General features: G+C 44.0%; 3 protein-coding genes across 8 annotated transcripts; 1 reads left to right on the top strand and 2 right to left on the bottom strand.

Moving 5' to 3' along the window:
- Nucleotides 1-824: 824 nt before the first annotated feature.
- On the bottom strand, nt 825-2,475 carry kctd12.1 (potassium channel tetramerisation domain containing 12.1). The gene has a single exon (XM_030112717.1). The coding sequence runs from the start codon at nt 2,263-2,265 to the stop codon at nt 1,399-1,401; it is 867 nt and encodes a 288-aa protein (XP_029968577.1). The 5' UTR covers nt 2,266-2,475; the 3' UTR covers nt 825-1,398.
- Nucleotides 2,476-7,619: 5,144 nt separating this feature from the next.
- acod1 (aconitate decarboxylase 1) lies at nt 7,620-13,406 on the top strand. 6 transcript variants are annotated; one of them, XM_030112368.1, is made up of 6 exons: nt 7,620-7,991; nt 10,402-10,499; nt 10,740-10,830; nt 11,121-11,210; nt 11,295-11,494; nt 12,118-13,406. In XM_030112368.1, the coding sequence occupies exons 3-6, from the start codon at nt 10,753-10,755 to the stop codon at nt 13,103-13,105; spliced, it is 1,356 nt and encodes a 451-aa protein (XP_029968228.1). In that variant the 5' UTR covers nt 7,620-7,991; nt 10,402-10,499; nt 10,740-10,752; the 3' UTR covers nt 13,106-13,406. The 6 variants fall into 6 exon arrangements, with proteins under 6 accessions (XP_029968228.1, XP_029968224.1, XP_029968229.1 ...); XM_030112364.1 differs by having other exon boundaries at nt 10,669-10,830; XM_030112369.1 differs by lacking the exon at nt 10,402-10,499.
- Nucleotides 13,202-18,735, bottom strand: LOC115403474 (glutamine amidotransferase-like class 1 domain-containing protein 3A, mitochondrial). Its single transcript, XM_030112370.1, has 4 exons — nt 18,492-18,735; nt 14,210-14,381; nt 13,860-14,058; nt 13,202-13,651 (listed from the first exon to the last, which is right to left on the bottom strand). Exons 1-4 carry the CDS (start codon nt 18,696-18,698, stop codon nt 13,456-13,458), a joined length of 774 nt encoding a protein of 257 aa, XP_029968230.1. The 5' UTR covers nt 18,699-18,735; the 3' UTR covers nt 13,202-13,455.

Raw genomic sequence — 18,735 nt, 5'->3', positions numbered from 1 at the left:
GGTTTACCAAAGACCGCTTTCAGTCTCGCGAATCACATTTTTGAATCCAGTGTGAAGTGGAGCGGTACATCCCAGACATGATCCCCTTGGGAGGATGTTCCCAGACCCCCATGGAGGTTATTCCACCGTAAGCTCTTGATGTCCCATAATCCCACCCCTGGTCCTGAAAAAGGCCTTTCCTCCCGTCTGTTTGGAATAAAACACGTAATCCCGGCCCGGCTGTGCTCAGGCCAGTCAAAATATTCTGCTCTCGCCGCAGACGCACGCCACTCCACTCCCCATTCAGCCGCCGGCCCTGGCAGACCCAACCCTCACATTTGTGTGCAGCTGGACCCTTTCATTATTTAGACTTGAAATGATAATGACACCATGTGAGCACAGCTGCACTATTTGCATTCACGCCGCACGCAGCTGCACTTATGAGACAAAAACGGAAAGGTGGGAACGGATCCTCCTGCAACGCCTCTCCAGCCGTGGAGGTTTTTCTTCCACTCGCTAAAGCACGAGCGAAAACTGCAAGTTCACAAGCGTGTGAGCCACAGAAAGTTCAGTGGATTTTTTTTTTTTTTTTTTTCTTTTTTTGTCAGATGTGAGCACGATGACAAGTTCACACTGACTTTTCTGTAACACAAAGCCTCTTCTGGGTCAAAACAACGTGACACACTTTGTGGCGCTGACAGCCTCGGCGCCGTGACGGGGTGAGATTTCTGGATAGGCCAGCGCTCTCTGATTCTCCAGTGAGATTGGCTTTTAAAGGTTGGAGACAGACAAATGCCAACCATTTGCTTTTCTGAACACTTCTGGAGGACGATACAGAATGAGAATAACAGAGTATAAGATTTTATTAAGTCTGAACAGGTTTAGAACAAACACAACTCTACCGACACTCAATACGCTTACAATCATGTCAGTGATAGAAGAGCTATAAGAGCCTATTAGATAATACAAAACTTGGCCAAACAAGAGCTCAAGCAAGCCTAGAAGTTACAATGACACTGAATACTAATCGCTGCTTGTCTGTTTCCTGGATGCCACTCAATTCACACAGCACTGAGTCAGATAGGAGTGAAACATTGACATGCAGTTCTTTGAGATGGAGATGATGGCATTTTGCTTTTTTTACAACCACACTGTTTCAGATCTTTGGATGGATGTGTCAACTCAGTTGTGTATTTAGTCTCCAAATTATTCTCTTGACGTGTTGTCAAATGTTTGAGGATGTAATGCTGGTTTGGGGGCGTTTAATGTGTCGAATTCCTGCGATAATGGAGCAATATCCCGCAGTCACTCACCCTGCACGGACACCACGTTCAGCACAGCAAATGCACACTGCTTACAGACATTCCCCTCTAATAGTGTGAAATGTTTCTGTACACCGGGTGTGCGGGGCGCCGCCGGTCAGTCTCGACAGAAGACGTATTCGGTGTAGCTGGTCCATATTTTGTCCTCGTTCGGGTCGTTGCTCGTGTAGGCGCAGGTGCCCGTGGAGCTGCAGGCCACCATGTGGAAGCCCGCCTCTGTCAGCTTGTCAAACGCCTGCTCTAGAAAATTATACTTGAGGTAGTACCGCGACGTGTACCTCTCCGGGGGTCTGTCCGGGTCTCTGCTCTCGTTCAGCGTCTCTCCGAACACCTCCTTGGCCAGAGACGTCTTACCGCACACGGTGATGCGCGCCACTCTCCGGAACTTGGCGTCGGTCTGGATGTCTCTGCCGATCGTGTAAGTGCCGCGGTATCCTATCGTGATGTATCCCGACTTTCTGGAGTCCAGGGAAGGGGAGCGCACGGCGCCGCCGACGGACACGGTGCGTAAAGCGTCCGCGCCGCCGGAGGAGCCGCACTGCTGCGCGCCGTCCTCCGTGTCGCTCTGGCTGATCTCCTCACTGATGGAATTGTCCTTACTCACCCGGGGGCTGAGGCGCTTGGCCAGATCCCGCAGCTGGAAAAAGTCAGCCTCCCTCTGAAGCCGACTCTTTTCGGGGAAGTAGTCCGGCAGGACCAAGTTGAGGTCCCGCAGATAATCGAGGATGTAGCGGAACAAGAAGCCGTCCCTGTCCAGGAAGAAGCGCCCCTTGCTGTCTCTGGCCAGGTCCTTGGGAGACTTCTTGCTGAACATGTTCCACAGGAGCGAGTCCGGCACCGCGATCAGAGTTTTGTGCCTGGTGACATACACCTGTCCGCCCACGTTCAGCTCGATGATCTCTGAGAACGGGCTGCCCGAGTCCCCGCAGACGGACCCTGCGCGCTCCGTGTCGGCCACTGCCATCTTCCTCTCTGGGCTGCTGCGTTGGTGTGCGGGACGATCACCGGAAAACACTGAGGACGGCCAGCCGCGGGTCCCGCTTTTTATGAAGCCTGGGCTGGCCGCGTGCGCGCGAGCGCGTGCGCACCAGGGGGTCGACTCGCTCGGTAAACATTTAACTGTTGGATGACTGAATGGTCACAGAAGTCCCTGTTGCACCTGAAGGGGGACAGAGTCACGTGCGCTCTCATCCAGCTTCTAACTTTTGGTTCATTTCGTGCGTAAAAGTCACGAGCGGCATCCTCCTCTTATCACTTAATCAATCAGTGGAGACTGTTTCAGTGCGCATCCGGAGAGAACATTCAGATCAGACTCAGTGCAGCAGGCCGAAGTTGCTCTGCTCGTGAAACCCCTCGAAAGTATGGAAAGAGTGACACCCATTGCAACTGAGGTGAAAATGCAGCCAGCAGCCTGTTGCATGCGCAAATATTCAGGAACACTCAAATATCTGCTCAAACAAGCAGCAGCGGCGCTTTGTGACTGATGTGCAGCAGTGTGAAGCCGCTTCCAGCAGGGTTTTGTCCACATGTTCATATATAAACACTCACACCACTTTCTTTGTTCAGAATTCATTCTGCTCACATACAATTTAAATTTTGTCTAATTTTATTGCACCATGTTGTTCATCTATGAAGCTTGTCAGAACATATGAGATTAGGGACGGTGTTGCAGTGGTTAGCACTGTTACCTCATGGCAAAAATGCCCAGGTTCATAGTCTGGTTTTACTGGGCAGCCCAGCTCAGATCCATGAGGCACTACTTCAAAACGAAGGATGACTCCCAGTGGACACAAATGGAAAGTAACATCCTAAGTCCTTCCTTTATATCTTTTTTCTGATAAGTTAATTTATTTAAGAAAACTAGCAATCCAATAGTTAAAAACATGGTTAAAGTATGGTACAACGTAAAAAGGCATATCAAAGGACCAGTTGCTTTTTCACAACTGACCCCGATTTGGGGAAATCAGGACTTTCGCCCTGGGAGAGCTGCTGCAGTGTTTAAGCAATGGGCTTTAAATGGTCTTGAGAAAATACAAGATCTATACTTAACAAGCTCAGATTACATGATGTCCTTTGACGTGCTTAGGCACAAATGCAATATAGAGAAGAAATATTTATTCCAATATCTTCAAGTTACATTGGATCAAAACAAAATAATTTATCAAAACCACCCAGTCTGAGGTTAGAAGAAATGATCAGTAAATATAGTTCTTAAAAGGGAGCAATATCAGATTTCTATAAATTATTACTATCTAATTCCAAAGATAATTCAGCCTCAAAATTAGAATCATGGAAGTAAGATTTAGAATTAAATTTGTCATTAGAGGAATGGGAACTAGTCTGTAAAAAAGCCCATAAGCAAACAGTTCATTCTCGGCTGAGGTTATTACGATACAAGGGGCTTATTCGTGTTTACATTACTCCTGTAAAATTAAACCAATACAATCCAGATATTCCAGACATATGTACAAAATGTGGAGAAGAAAAGGGAACTCTTTGGGAATGTAGGGAAAATATGATTTTTTTGGGTTTTAATAAAGCAAACTGTTAAATCTATACTGAGAGGAAAAAAGGACCTGTTTGAAAGTATTTGGAGACCCTTTATAGCCTATATGCAGAAGCTTCTGATTTAATTGATGATCACAAAGTTTATGAGCTTCACTAATCAAAAAAAGAATGAAATTCATCTTTCTATAGATAATATAAACACAGAGAGTTTCTGAAATTAGGTGTTTGGGTGTGATATTGGATGACAAATTGACACGAAAAAACATATATCATATGTAAAAGCAAGAGTCTTTTTATTTTGAACAAAATATGAGTTGGATACAAGCACTTTGAGAATGTTGTATTGCACGTTAGTATTACCGTACTTTATTTATTGTTTAGAAGTGTGGGGCAATACGTACAAGATGAATATTTTTTGCTTGGTTAAGTTACAAAAAAGAGCATTAAGAATTATGTATACACTGGGGGAGTGACCTGGGGCCGCCGTTATGTTTGTCTCAGTGTGGTGTGTGATATGTTCCCTTTCTTTAGTTGTTGTCGCAATAAAAGCTTGGTTGAGCAATAGAGCAATCCTCGCCTCGTCTTCTTGCCTACAAGTCACCGCTCAATGCTACATTATATACAATTTCTGGGTGAAATGAAGTAGCCCAACTTGTTGGGTTAAAATAACCCAGCACGTGTCAGGTCCAATATGTAACCAGTGTTGGGTTGAAAACTACCCAGTGCTTTTGAGAGTGTAAAGAAGATTATACACACTAAAAAATGTTGGGTTATTTTGTTAACCCAATCACTGGGTTATGAAATCGGCAACCCAATTTGGGCTATTATGATACATTTGGAGTTATTTATTGCAACTCTTGTGTTGGGTTCGAGTCCATCAGACCCAACACAGATTTTTAAACTCGGCACATGGGTTGTTTTGACCACTGTTGGGTTGTCAACGGGTTCGTGTGTCACTTCCGTCTTCTCTCTCTGCAACACAAGAACAGAAGTGGTCCTCTGGCTCTCTGATGCAGTGCAGGGTTGTGCTTATTTACATTACACATCTAATTCACATGACGTGACGCCACACAGTCATGTGAATTAGATGTGTTATGTAAATAAGCATGTCATCATGTAATGTCATCCACAGAAAAATGTGCTTGAGCGAGCGCCCTCCATGTAGTTAGCGTTAACCAAATAGCTAGCTAGCTATCTCGCTAGCGACACTATGTATAACGTTTGCATTGTCAGCTGTCGAGACGGCTGTGGTTTAGTGGGGAATGCAGTCATCTTACAATCGGGAGGTTGTTGGTTCAACTCCTGTCCCCCCCCCCTGTCTGCATGTTGCAACTGAACCCCCCCAGCTATGGGTAAAATAGCACCGTTGCCATGGGAGTGACAAAGGCTGAGCTGAGGGAGACCCCCTACAGAAAAATCTGCAGTGGAGCCCTGAAGGTAGTTGGTCCTGGCATTGTGGCACCTTCCAGCAACTCCTGTGGCCAAGCTGGTACCAACTGTAAGAGCCTGTCCCTTCTGCTGGACACTACCAGCGAGGCTGAGGAGGGGGATCTGTCAGGTGTATTAATTTATCTATGAATCAAAATTTTTGGAAGACTAAACCAATGTGTTTAGTTGAATTAACACAGAATTGTAGTTAATTTGACCCAGAATTTGGGAACATTCAACCAGTATATATGGTAAAATTGACCCAGGGCTGAAATTAATTTGGTGCAACAGTTGGGTTTAAAATGAGCACAATATTCAACCCAATCATATGGTAGAATCGACCCGGACTAAAACTGATTTGACCCAATGATTGGATTAAATATGTGAACCCATCTGTTGGGTTAAAAAGACCAACCCATTTTGTTGGGTAAAAATAACTACTGTTGGGCCGGTCCAATATTGATTAACTGTTGGGTTAAAAAAATAAACCAATTTGGGTTGTTTTTTACCATTCATTTTTTAGGGTGTAGAGCACATACCAATAGACTTTTTATGCTGTCAGGTTTACTAAAATTAACAGACTTAATTGACCTGAGAACACTTCTGGTGGTGTTCAGAGCGAAAGTTAAAGTCTTACCAAAACAGCTTCAACAGCTATTTGAGATTAGATCAGAGTGGAAATCATAGGAGACCATATGATTTTAAACACCAGTTTGCTCGGACGACGCTAAGGCAGATGTGTATTTCTGTTGTAGGCACAAAGCTATGGAATGCACAAAACACGGAGTTCAAGGATTGTACAGTCATGTTTCAGTTTAAGAAAAAGTTTAAAGAAGAAAAAAAAATCAAAAATTATGAATTGGATGACTGAGGAAGGGAGTAGTTTTTTGGGGTTTTTTTTGTTTTTTGTTGTTGTTGTTGTTTGGCTTTGCTGTTGGTTTATTATATGTATGTATGTTCTGCAGTAGTTGAGCTAGAATCCAGATACATGGTTGAAGTGCTGGTTGCCCTGGGAAAATGTGTTGCAGCGAAGGAGCAGACGTATATAAGCCTTGTCTTCTGTCTGCTCCTTTTCCTTTTCATTTCACATGATAACACATGAAGGTTAAGAGATGTGTATAATTAAATTGATTATGTATCATGAATGAAATGGAATAAATGAACATGAACATGAACATGATCAAGAAGAAGATGATACCTGCGAGAAGGATGATGTTCTACTTATGAACCCAAAATAGTCTCTGTATACTTGTATTAGGAGGTATTGCTGTTATGATATACACTAATTGTGTTTTGTGTCTGAGAGGCTGTTCTGTTAAAAATTGTATACGTCATTTTAAATGATAAAATACAAATAAACATATTGTTGCCCAGGTTTGATTCCAGGTTCTGGACTTTCAGTACTTTGATTTAGACATGCTGTTAGTGTCTCTGAATTCACTGTGAGGTGTAAATCTGGATGCGTCTGACTGTCTGTCTTTCGACCTTATTCACTCTTGTTATGATGTTGATTTATTGTTTACTTAAAAACAAATAATAGTTTCATCAAAAAAAAAGGTATTTATTCAGTATAAAATTATGGAAATAAGTGACAAGTTTGTGGATTTTAAAGAAAACATTAATAGAAAAATGTTATTATTGCTACAATATGTATTAAAAAGGAGGTTTATTTATGATTCATGAAATATTTATGACGAGCAGGTCATTGCAGAAAATTGTAGAAAGACATTAGAAATGCAATCGGGGGAAGAAGAAGGACAATCCCTGCAAAAGAGTTGCACTCAAACATGTAACAGTAGACATGTGGACTTGAATGTAGATAAGAATGAACAATATTAGATAAGAAAGAACAAATGCGCCCTTCTGTTTTTGACCTCACTGCAGCGCCGAAAAGCCACTGCTGTGCAACAACTACTTTCCCACAGTTTTGAAACCACAGACTTGACATCATGCGTTATGTGATTGCCACTGAGCAGACTGAAACTCGTGCTTAGACAGTTCTGAACTTCCTCCAGCGGTCAGATGTCATTTCATGTTCACGCTCTTTGCCCTCAGAGAGCAGAGCGAAGGTTCTTCACAGCTGGTTTCATTCTGTAACTCTCACAGTTAAGATGAAAGACGATTTCATAACACTGATAAATCCAGTCCTGAAAATCACCACTTCTCAATATCTGTAGCCACTGTTGGAGACAGGTGTCATGTAATATGTAATATATTACACATACATATATATCAGATAGGTTGGTACCAGGAAATGGAGCTTTGGGGGAACCGCAGAGAAGAGGAACTGGAGGAGACAGTTCATCCGGACCGACGGAGCCTGCGGTTGAGACTGCATGGGTAACGACTGACTGGCACAAACAAGTCTGCAGGAGAAGACGACGGAACACCTGAGCAGATCTTGTCGTGAACCCTTTGCCCGCACTGTGTGAGGAGGCTGCATAAATACACATCCTGCACAGACACACACCGCTCTATTGCTGCACAGCTTCGCTGTGTGAGCTGCTCATGATCAGAGCAGGAACCAGAACCCAGAGATCTGCATGTCCATTTTCTATATCATGGTTTTATTGGTTGATTTGACTTCTGACTGGAGCATCCTTATTCACACCGAGATGCAAGAATCTTCACTGGGAGGTGATCTGGGACAAAGAAAACAGCCACACCACACTGGAAATCTGCCAAACCACTGTGATCACCAATAAAAGGCCACTCCGTTCCTCACTCGAGGAAACCACCGAGATGATACGCAAGGTACTGAAACTTCACTTTTCATGCTTTAGACTTGATGGAGGCTCCTGTGGCAGAGTGTTAATTCCATGCTCCAGACTGATTAAATAGAAGGACAATCCCTGCAAAAGAGTTGCACTCAGACACTTAACAGTATAATTTAACCATAACGGCCTGGTCACAATCTTCCTGTGAAATGTATTGTGTGTGTTGTTATTGTCTTCTAATGTGGTGTAGGCTAGTGTTTGAATGCATTTGAGAGTGTGTTTGGACAGCCAATGGCTTACTGAAACAACAACATGAATTTATTTCTGCATGTTTCATTGATCATCTTCGCCAAGACGATTTGATGTAAGGTTTTTTGGAGGAAAAAGGGCGTTATATCTGGTCAAAACAAGATTGTTTGAATTTTAGGAGCTTCATTTTCAAAGGAAATCAGAAATATATTGAAATACTGTGATGTTTTTTGATAATGGATGTGATTACTTTTATTTTGCAGGTTGTTTCGTGCAAATTCGAGCTGTGGGGGCCGAGCTGTGTTCCGCGAAGCTGGAAGCTCAACTCGTTATATATTTCTCTATTTTAGCTGATTTTTGACTTAATGGAGACTTATTTTTTTTAAATAAGCACAATATAAGCCAAGGCCATGTCTAAAATATATCTATTATGGTATTGGATCAGTTTCTGACCAAAAATAGCATCAGCAATATACTATCTATGAAGTTACAAAGGCTGAACTAATATAGTATCTCGATGTCCAGAATTTCCGGTAGTGTCCGTACCCCTATCCAGTTCCTCATTCCTACTATGTATTTGGCTTGAGCTGAATGTTCTATTTTATATACCTGGGTAGCACTATTTGAATGATGATATGTTGTGGATATAGTGCACACAATTAATATTACAACAGTTGCAAATGGGATCTGTTGTTTGCAGTTGTAGTGTCCGTACCTCATGTAGTGTCCATACCCTCGCATTTTGTTATTCCACTTAGAAGTTGAAATTCTTGATATTATTGGAACATGTGAGCATGTTGAAAAGGGGTGTATTTATCTACAACTCTCAAGACAACATATTTGCCTAAAAGTACATCTTTTACCCACAGAAAACTAACGCAGAGAATCGAAGCAAGGACTTTGAATTCCAAAATTCCTCTTTTTGAATAACTCGCATAATGCTACAGGAAAATTCTCATTTGGTAAATTTGGTAATGGTAATTGCCAGATAATTTAAACAACAATTTCAGTGACTTTATGTTATTTCACTGCACTACCAGTTAGAGGTCGACCGATTCATCGGATTGGCCGATTCATCGGCCCGATGGGAGGTTTTACAAACTTCTGAGTGTCAAGATTTCAGAAATAATGCAGTTGTTGTTATTCATTTGATACAAATCAGTTAAGAAACATAAATTACAGCAATCCAGCAATGTGCAAATTGTATGTGCAGACATTTATATTAAGTTTGCAGAAAAGATCATTTATTTTCCACATATTTCATCACATTTGCACGTTATAGAGTTTTTTGTGGTCATTTGATGGGCAATAAAGCAGAGTTCTGTTCATATATTTTACTAAATTAAACAAACAACTGAGTTTATTAAGTTGTAGTGATGCTCTTCATCTGTTTTAAGTCTTGTTATGCTATCCAAGTCATGCTAATGTAGAGTCCATACCCCATTTTACCTCGACATCTTTAACTGATCACCATTTTACTACCAAATAAGATTACTGGATGAATTTTTTTGCATCTGATTGCTCGAAAACTGTAGTATAGTGAAAATAAAAATTGGCACAGTTTGTTGAGGCTGAATCTTTTTGTCTGCTGTCCACCTGGAGTCAATGTGGATTGTGACCAGGCCGATAAGGATGTCCTCCGAGGAGAGTTCATCTTCACATTTTGTCTGCTAAATGAAATAAACGCTTTGACATCCATGTTATGTTGATGGAGGAGGAAGAGAGCTCGTGCTAAACATTTAATAAAGCAGCTTAAGAGCATAATTAAACATGAGGAAAATGTTAAAACATGACAGCACACAAGTTTAGATGTGAAAATTGGTCTTTAGCCTGCTGTCCTCTGTTCAGATAAGAATGAACAAACGAGTCCTTCTGTTTTTACCTCACTGTAGCACCAAAAAGCCACTGATGTGAAACAATTACTTTCCCATAGTTTTGAAACAACAGACTTGACATTATGTGATCATTAGGTTATGTGATTGCCACTGAGCAGACTGAAAGTCATGGTTTGACAGTTCTGAACTTCCTTCAGCGGCCAGATGACATGTCATGTTATCGTACTGCGGCCTCAGAGAGCAGAACCGAGGTTCTTCGCAGCTGGTTTCATTCTGAATCATTCACAGTTAGCTTGAAAGAAAGAAGATTTCACAACACTGGCAAATCCAAACATGAAAATCACAGCTTCTCATTTTCTGTAGCCACACTGGAAATTTGTCAAACCACTGTGATCCCCAATAAAAGGCCGCTCCATTCAGACGTCGTCTCACTCGAGGAAACTACTGAGATGATACGCAAGGTACTGCAAGTTCACTTCTCACGCTTTAGACTTGATGAAGGCTCCTGTTGCAAAGTGTTTAATCGATGACGTTTAATTCCGTGTCCCAGTCTGACTGAGTCCTCAGCGGAGGTACGTCCTGTGCTGCCTCACGGTTTGGGACTGACCTGGCTCTGTTTCGCCTCTGCAGGGTATTACAGAGAGCTTTGGGGCTGCTGTTCATGCCCTCAGCAGCACTCAGCTGACAGATGGTGTGATTAGCAGGAGCAAAAGGATGATGCTGGACACCCTGGGTGTCGGACTGTTGGGAACCAGGACAGCTGTCTTCAAAACAGCTCTTCAGTACAGCCAGGTACAGTGATCACTAATCCGCTGCAGCACTCTTCACACAGAGCCTCCGAAAACACGGTGCAATCCTGAAAAAAACACCCAGAAATCATCAAGTTGTTCATCACGTTTCAGAATGTCTGTTGGCTTCATGCACATCATCTTATGTCTGTTTCTGTTGTGTCGATACTCAACTATCCATCGTTAAATTCTCTTCATTCCTCCAGATTTTGGACCAAACTGTATATTTTATTGTTCATTTGTCCAGTTTTGACAGAAAGTAGTTTTTGTCCGTCTCTCCTGAATAATCTGCAGCTGTTCACATCAGAGGAGAGAAGCAGCGTTTGGGGGAAATCAGACTCAGTCCTGCCTCCTCCTTATGCTGCATTCGTCAACGGCATCGCAGTAAGTCTATTCCATCACGCCGTACTGGAAACACACTGTGGTTTTCCCTCTGACGAGCGGCTCCGCCTCACGGTTCGACACCAGGTCCACTCCATGGACTTCGACGACACGTGGCACCCTGCCACCCACCCCTCCGGAGCCGTGCTGCCGGCGCTGCTGGCCCTGGCCGACACGCTGCCCGCCCCGCCCTCCGGCCTGGACCTGCTGCTGGCCTTCAACGTGGGCGTGGAGGTGCAGGGCAGACTGATGAGGTTCTCCAGAGAGGCCTACAACATCCCCCAGAGGTCAGGAGCTCGAAATACTTCAGTTTCAGCGGTAAACAAGAGGACAGTAATGCCAAACTGCAAACTGCACACTGATCTCTGACAGCATCAAGCCAGACGGAGAGTTTTTATGCTGTTCTGTGCTTTTAGAGACGACAGTGGTTTACTTTGAGTGGTCAGCCTTCAAAAAGCAACCCTCACAGTCCAGTTTTTTTATTTTAAGACATCTGTCAGAGTAAGGAGAGACCCTCACTGGTCTGAGAATGTGTCTCCGTGCATCGCTGTGTCCATCACCAGTCCTCCCGGGACGATCAACTGTCTCATCTTGAGAGGTTCAGTCAAACACAGTGTTGAGTAATGTCAAAATTCAATGAGGAAAAAGCACAAACCTGAATCATGATTTTGAGAAATGTCACTATTTTACACCAGAAGGTAGGACTAAAGACGACATGATGTTAAAACTGGACTAAACCAGTTTTCAACCCTGCACCCCGCCTCATTCTGTCCTCACATTGAGTGCAGGACATGCTGTGAGCGGCTTGAATGTTCTCTGTTTTTAGATACTTGGACTTCCAAACAACGTGAATTCTCGGTGACTGCTGATTCTCTGGAGGTGCTGACTCTGTGTCTTTCTCCGCTCTCAGGTTTCACCCTCCCAGTGTGGTCGGTGTGATGGGGAGCGCGGCGGCCTCGGCGAAGCTCCTGGGTTTGTCCCCCGAGCAGTGCAGCCACGCTCTGGCCATCGCGGCCTCCTCTGCCGGGGCGCCCTTGGCCAACGCGGCCACACAGACCAAACCTCTGCACGTGGGGAACGCCGCCCGCAGAGGCCTGGAGGCCGTCCGGCTGGCCCAGACCGGCCTGCAGGGGAACCCGGCCATCCTGGACCTGGACTGCGGGTTTGGGGTTTATTACACTGACTACTGTCCTGCAGCATTGGCAGAGGCGGGCTCTGGCTCTGGCTCTGGCTCTGGCTCCTTCAGATGGATTCTGGAAGACCAGGACGTGGCCTTCAAGCGCATCCCCGCTCACCTGGCCATGCACTGGGCCGTGGACGCGGCTCTGGAAGCCCGAGCGCTGCTTCAGAGTGCAGCAGGGACCTTCGACCTGAGCCAGATCCGACGCGTCACGCTCCGAGTCCCTCCGTCCAGGTACATAAACCTCCCCTCGCCCGCCACCGAGCACCAAGCCAGGCACTCCTTCCAGTTCAACGCCTGCTCCGCTCTGCTGGACGGCGGAGTGACGGTTTCCTCCTTCGGCGAGGCCGAGATCCAGCGGCCTGCCCTGAGGGAGCTGCTGTCCAGAGTCAGCATGGAGACGCCCCAAGACAACCGGCCCAGCTTCGATGAAATGTACTGCGAGGTGGAGATTCACACACAGGACGGGCGGAGCTACGCCGCCAGGTGCGATACCTTCTACGGCCACTGGAGGAAGCCCCTGAGCCAGCAGCACCTGGAGGAGAAATTCAGAGGAAACGCTGCGGCGGTGCTGCTGCCGGAGGCGGTGGACGGCCTGGTCGACCTGATCGGAGACGTGGAGACGGTCCGACACGTCTCCAGACTGGCTTCATATGTGAGAATGACGAGAGACTCGCAGCAGCAGTTTAAACCCTCCAAGACTTCCATGAGAGTCTGACTGATGAAGCCCTGCTGGGAATGATGAGCGAATGACTGCAGCACCGCTCTGTTTGTGTCTTTCTGTGGCTGTAAAACAAAGAAAACTGCAAAAACAAATGTTTTCCTCATTTTATTTAAATATTGTGCACAATACAATCAACCGACCCTGTATTAACTTTAAATGAAGCCACTGTGGCAGAATGTAATCCACTAAGCGCTTTCGTCTGATGCTATTCAACGAAAAAATAAATCAGACGTTGCATCGATCAGATCTACCAGATTTCAGTATCTGTGAGTGTTTTTTATTAATACGTTCAAATCTAATCACCTGCAGCTACCACAAACCAAACTCTCCCTCTGGGAGTTGAATCAGGCGAGTTTCAGGACGCCCTGCACCATGGACCCAATGCCGTCAAAGATCTCGTGGATGGGGGCTTCGCACATGAAGGCGGCGGTGGTGACCAGCTTGTTCTTCTGGTCCACGTGGCTCTCGCCGACGCTCTTGCTCACGTGTTTGCAGCCCAGCTGGTTGATGGCTGCTGCGGTGTCGGCGGTGCCCGGACACCTGAGAGGAGGAGGAGGACAAACTGCTGCCAAAACCACGCAGTGGATACTTCCAGTGGACTACACTTTATTAGACAGAGGTTCCTTTTTCCTCTGGAGTCCCTCGAAAAAACGCTGAGATGACAAATAAGTATCTTTTATGATACTTTTGCACACATATAGAACCTTTCTGGCAAGTGAGTACCTTTTGAGAGGAAAGCTAAACTCACTTTTCATCGTTTTCGACGCCGACGGTCACCTCACACCCAGGAAACACCTTGGCGGCCAGGACGGGAGAGATGCAGCACAGACCGATGGGTTTGCCCTCGCCGTGAAACGCCTGCAGGACGGCCTTCACCTCCTCGTTGACGGAGCAGTCCTTCCCCTGCACCGCCCAGGTACACAGGTTCTTAGCTGCCCCGAAGCCGCCTGTGAAGCGACGAGAAGGATGAGAGGTGACCTTCAAATCCTGGACAGAGAACTCCAAACCGGAGCCGAGAGACTCAGTCCTGGTCTGGAGCGATGAGATTACTGAGCCGTTTCTGGTCCCTGACAAACAGGTTCTGGGACAGCGTCAGACCTGGGAATATGACGGCGTCGTGCTCTTTCACGCTGAGTTTGGAGAGATCCTGGATGTTTCCGCGGGCCAGCCTGGCGCTCTCCACCAGCACGTTCCTCTTCTCCTCAGACGGTTCGCCCTTCAGGTGATTCACCACGTGCATCTGGTCGATGTTGGGGGCGAACATGTTCACCTGCAGGGGCGAGAACGCCTTCATTACTTTAAAAAATACTACTTTTACATGATGAAGTCTTTCTATTGTCCCTCTCGTCTGTCAATAAATCACTTCAGTTTACTTGAATGTGGGTAGTTTTTTTCTATTATTATTAATAGGGATTTGATAGGGCTGGGCGATATGGCAAAAAAAATGATCACGATTTTTTTTTTCCTATCATTCGATCTCGATTATAATCATGATATGTTATATTGTTTTTAAACCAGTTTTAAAGCATCTGCACTGAAAACTAGAAGTATAGAATAGTTAAACATTTTATTAACAAACTAAGTAAATAGCAATGCAAATTAAATAATATAAACATAGAAAAATAAGAACAATTTCACTTAACAGTGCAGTAAATGGAAAAAAAAATCTAGCACCAAGATAATAAAATCTTGCGATGCACCATTTTTTTTTCAGTAAAAGAGAAGAACTGAACGATCGTTAAAGTGTGACAGTTTACAGCCCTGAGGATTTTTGTTGCTAGAAAAAGATTAAAAAACTAAAGAAACCGCCTGGAGATAATGAAGGTGCTTTAGAATATAAACATTATTTTCAAGTTCTGATGCTAAATATGCTGCTGCCATCATTAATGCTTGCATCAAATATACAAAATTTAAATAATCTAGACAGGACAGATTAGACTTAAAATGTAGCAGTACAAAACCACAATAACACAAAAAAAATAGACAAAAGTAATTGTTTTTATCCTCTTAGAATGTTGCTCGTATGGTGCAGTGGCCTGAAAAGACGACACTGGCTATGTTTACATGCCGTCAATATTCGTGTTAAGATAAATATTCTGGTTTCTGAAACATAATAACCCCAGGAGATCCCCATTCAGACCACGGCCACAGACGACGCCATGACTGCATTTACACTTCATGCCACTAGGGGTGCTGTTTGCATGTTCAACCTTATTTTACACAGATACCACTGAAGAAGAAGGCGCCGCAGCCGCTGCTGCAGGCTTTCTGCATGTTGTTAGAAGAAGAGTGTTAGCGGCAAGACGTGGAGATATGTTCAATGATGCGATGCACCGTTTTTTCATTAAAAGAGAAGAACTGAACGATAGTTAGTTAAACTGTATCACAAGTAGTTCCTACTAAAAAGACCAGATTCTTTGCGGATCGGTGTGCTAGCAGCGGAGCGTAGCAGCGGTGTGCTAGCAGCGGAGCAGCGTGGAGCAGCCTTTCCTGTCAGCAGCAGCCTCATCTTCAGAGGATAACGCCAATACATGGCTGACTTCATCTGCTTCGTTGCCCTAGGCTCCACGTTCAGCTCCATCTCTGGTTACCTCTCAGACAACTTTCAGGCGGAAGTTGAGCAGGAAAAAGCCGACTTTGATCGGCTGTGGTCACGCACATTTCTGCCTTGTCTGATCGAGAAAATGTGCTCACAGCTGATCACCGTGATCGACTGGAAATTAATCGCGATCAACAATCACGATCATATAATCGCCCAGGCCTAGGATTTGATTTCAAAAAGAAACTAACTTTCAAAGTCTTCCTGTTGCAAAGATTTCATATATTCCTGCACTACATACTGAGTGAAGTTAGTTGTTGCTCAAGTTTACGGTTTTGATGCACATGACTATTCTCGCTGGCCTGCAGCTCGTCCACGGTCCAGCCATGTCCGAAAAGAAAATCATCTTTCAATCTGCAGCCTTTCTTCTTGACTCTCATTAAAAGCCGAACCCTGGTTTAAAGCTGCTGCAGCGAAAAGCATCTCAACACGTCTCTGACAGTGAGTCAGCGGAGCAGATGGTCCCGCTGCGACCTTTTAATCACTGCGGCTGTGCGAAAATATGTTCATCTGATTCAGAATTAGAGTAAAGCAATAAGGAGGAGTTATTTATCAGACATAATGATGCGTGCATATATGATGACCTGTTGAATCATGGCTGAGGTTAATAATGACCTCCAGCGATAGACTCCAGTGTGAACAGTCTATACTTTAACAGCGGCGTACAGTGGAGCTGTGGCTGCTGCCTTGATCAGTGACCTGTCAGCAGTGGGATTTGAACCTGTGAACTTCTACATGAGCCCTCTTCTCTAAGCTCGAGACCACCACAAGGTGTAGAAGTTCAGGTTTAGCTCAGGCTCAGGGGTTTTCACATCTGGATGCTGACAGAGGGAAGGTTCTCAAACTCGTTTTTGCAGGAATTAAACTTTTTTATTTTCATAAAATACCAGATTTAAAAGGTCAGTGGGTTCTGTTGTTTAACCCCACGACGTTGTGTTTATAGGTCCGGCCTTCTGGCCATGAACTCACACAACCTGTAAACTTCTTCTTTTTTTTTTTTGTCTTCTTTGATTTCTCAAGGTTCAAGTAAGAAAAATTACTTAATTTTTGAAATGATGATTAGAATGTCTACAATACAAAGATGTTTTCTTATTGTGAAATACGGTCATTAAATGTGGTTTTGAGTACGTGATGTCTGTGTTGTAACCGTACAGCACTGGGTGAGTGTTAAAATCGTGTGTAAAATACAAGTTACACCTTCCAGGTTACATGGAGATGCTGCTCTTCTCACATGTTCCCATATGAACAGACATACTGACCGTTATCCAAGAAATTTTATATCTATCAGTAATTCTCATTGCTTTCTGTAATAAAAAGAATAACATAATAAATAGTTGAATAAATGATTTCTGGCTGCAATATTTGAAACTTTATATTAATATTTGAAACTGTATTACATCTCATCAGTTAAAAATAATTAACTGTGGAAAAAAGAGTCTTTCAGCTGAGACTGCTCTTGTTTTCTGGGTTTTGTTGCTTTCCAAGTAGCTGCTTATAAAGGCAGAAAAGAGGTTCTGCATGTCTCGGGTGGATGCTCCTTGCATTTTTCGGGGACAGTCGACAATGACCAGGATGGAGTGTGATAATCCCTATTAGGTTTAAAAGCAGAGAGAAAAATGGGCTGTCCAGACACTATAGTGTGAATTTGGTTCAATGGATAAGTAAGATGAGAATGTAATTGAAGCTATTTAGTCTGGAGGCTATGCTCACATGTGTTACTAGCAGTAGCATACACATTTATTTTACTTTTTCTCAATTCAGAATGTCATCAGTAAGGAGAGGTGTTCTCTACAGAGTGCAGGATGTGACTGATTGAGAGCGAATTTGAGACAGAATCAGACTCTGAATGCTCAAAGGAAAGTTTGTCATTTATGAGTTTTGAATATCAAGATTTTCTCTGGAATTTGTTCCAATATCATCAAAATCAAACTGTTTTGAGATTCTTATTCGTGATATTGAATGTTATTGGGCAACATAAGTGCTCAACCCTGCAAATTAGCCCTTAGTTTGTATTTGTTCAGTGTACGATCAGAAATTGTTTTGTAATACTACAACACATCCCTAAAAACTCAAAAATATTTTTGGGAATCAGAGGTCCCCTATAGCAACATTTGAACGAGTGGAAAAATATAAATTTGTACCCTGCAAGGCCCAGCACGACAATATTACATGTTCCTAAAACCTTAAAAAAACATAATGTTGAAAACACTTTCAATTCTGCCACACAACACCATAACAACTCTGAGGCGAAAAAAAAAAATTACACTTTTTTCCTCTATTTGGTTTAAGACAAATAAAGAGACTGAAAAACATTAGATGTATGGAATGCTGTATTAATATACTGTTGTGAATCAGAATGTATAACAGAAGCCAGTTATACTGGAACTTGCATATTTTGTATAATAAAATAGTAATTTTTGTTTTAAATGTGCATCCTCTCATACTTTCTTCACTTGTATGAATATTAAATCTGTGTTGATTGTCATTTAAGAGCAGATTTTTTAGGAGCTGACTTCTAGTTACACGACTTCTCCAATTAGGAAATGGGAATTTCTCAGCTGGTAACTTTCCAAGTTCCCGGTTCCTTGAACGCGCCATCAAGCACAGACATACAGGGTCACTTTGTGCGTTTAAAATTTCCCAGTGGCCGTGAAGGTCACACGATAACAACAGTGAAAGCTTCGACATAAAGTACAATGTAAAAGTTGCAACAACTCCGTGTTTGTCGCTCAAGTTTTATGTTTGAACTTCAGACCGCACGCACTTGTCCCGCAGACTTACACGCGCACCGCCTCTGCTCAGGTGCACCAGCACAGCGGAGGCCTCGTGGATCTCACTGCCGTCATAAACCCCGCAGCCCGCCAGCACCACGGCCACGCGCTTCGCCATGTTGGAGGAGGAGTAGCGTCTGTTGACCGCCTGCAGGGTCCTGGCTGTCGGTGCTGTCAGTGCACTCCGTCCACAGCGCTGCAGCAGAGTGAGGAGCATGGCGGACTGACTGACGGCCGAGACGACGCCCCGCCCA

The sequence above is a fragment of the Salarias fasciatus genome, chromosome 16 (assembly GCF_902148845.1).
Source record: "Salarias fasciatus chromosome 16, fSalaFa1.1, whole genome shotgun sequence".
NCBI lineage: Eukaryota > Metazoa > Chordata > Actinopteri > Blenniiformes > Blenniidae > Salarias > Salarias fasciatus.
Note: the sequence above shows the minus strand (reverse complement) of the source record. Positions and strands in the feature narration are given on the sequence as shown.

Coding starts and splice junctions, on each gene's coding strand:
- kctd12.1 (XM_030112717.1), bottom strand. CDS start 2,265: ATGGCAGTGGCCGACACGGAGCGCGCAGGGTCCGTCTGCGGGGACTCG.
- acod1 (XM_030112363.1), top strand. CDS start 10,248: ATGTCATGTTATCGTACTGCGGCCTCAGAGAGCAGAACCGAGGTTCTT. Junction 10,831..11,120: donor CAGCTCTTCAGTACAGCCAG/GTACAGTGATCA, acceptor AATAATCTGCAG/CTGTTCACATCAGAGGAGAG. Junction 11,211..11,294: donor CATTCGTCAACGGCATCGCA/GTAAGTCTATTC, acceptor GTTCGACACCAG/GTCCACTCCATGGACTTCGA.
- LOC115403474 (XM_030112370.1), bottom strand. CDS start 18,698: ATGCTCCTCACTCTGCTGCAGCGCTGTGGACGGAGTGCACTGACAGCA. Junction 14,382..18,491: donor TGAGCAGAGGCGGTGCGCGT/GTAAGTCTGCGG, acceptor TCGCCCCTGCAG/GTGAACATGTTCGCCCCCAA. Junction 13,652..13,859: donor GGCGTCGAAAACGATGAAAA/GTGAGTTTAGCT, acceptor TCCTCCTCTCAG/GTGTCCGGGCACCGCCGACA.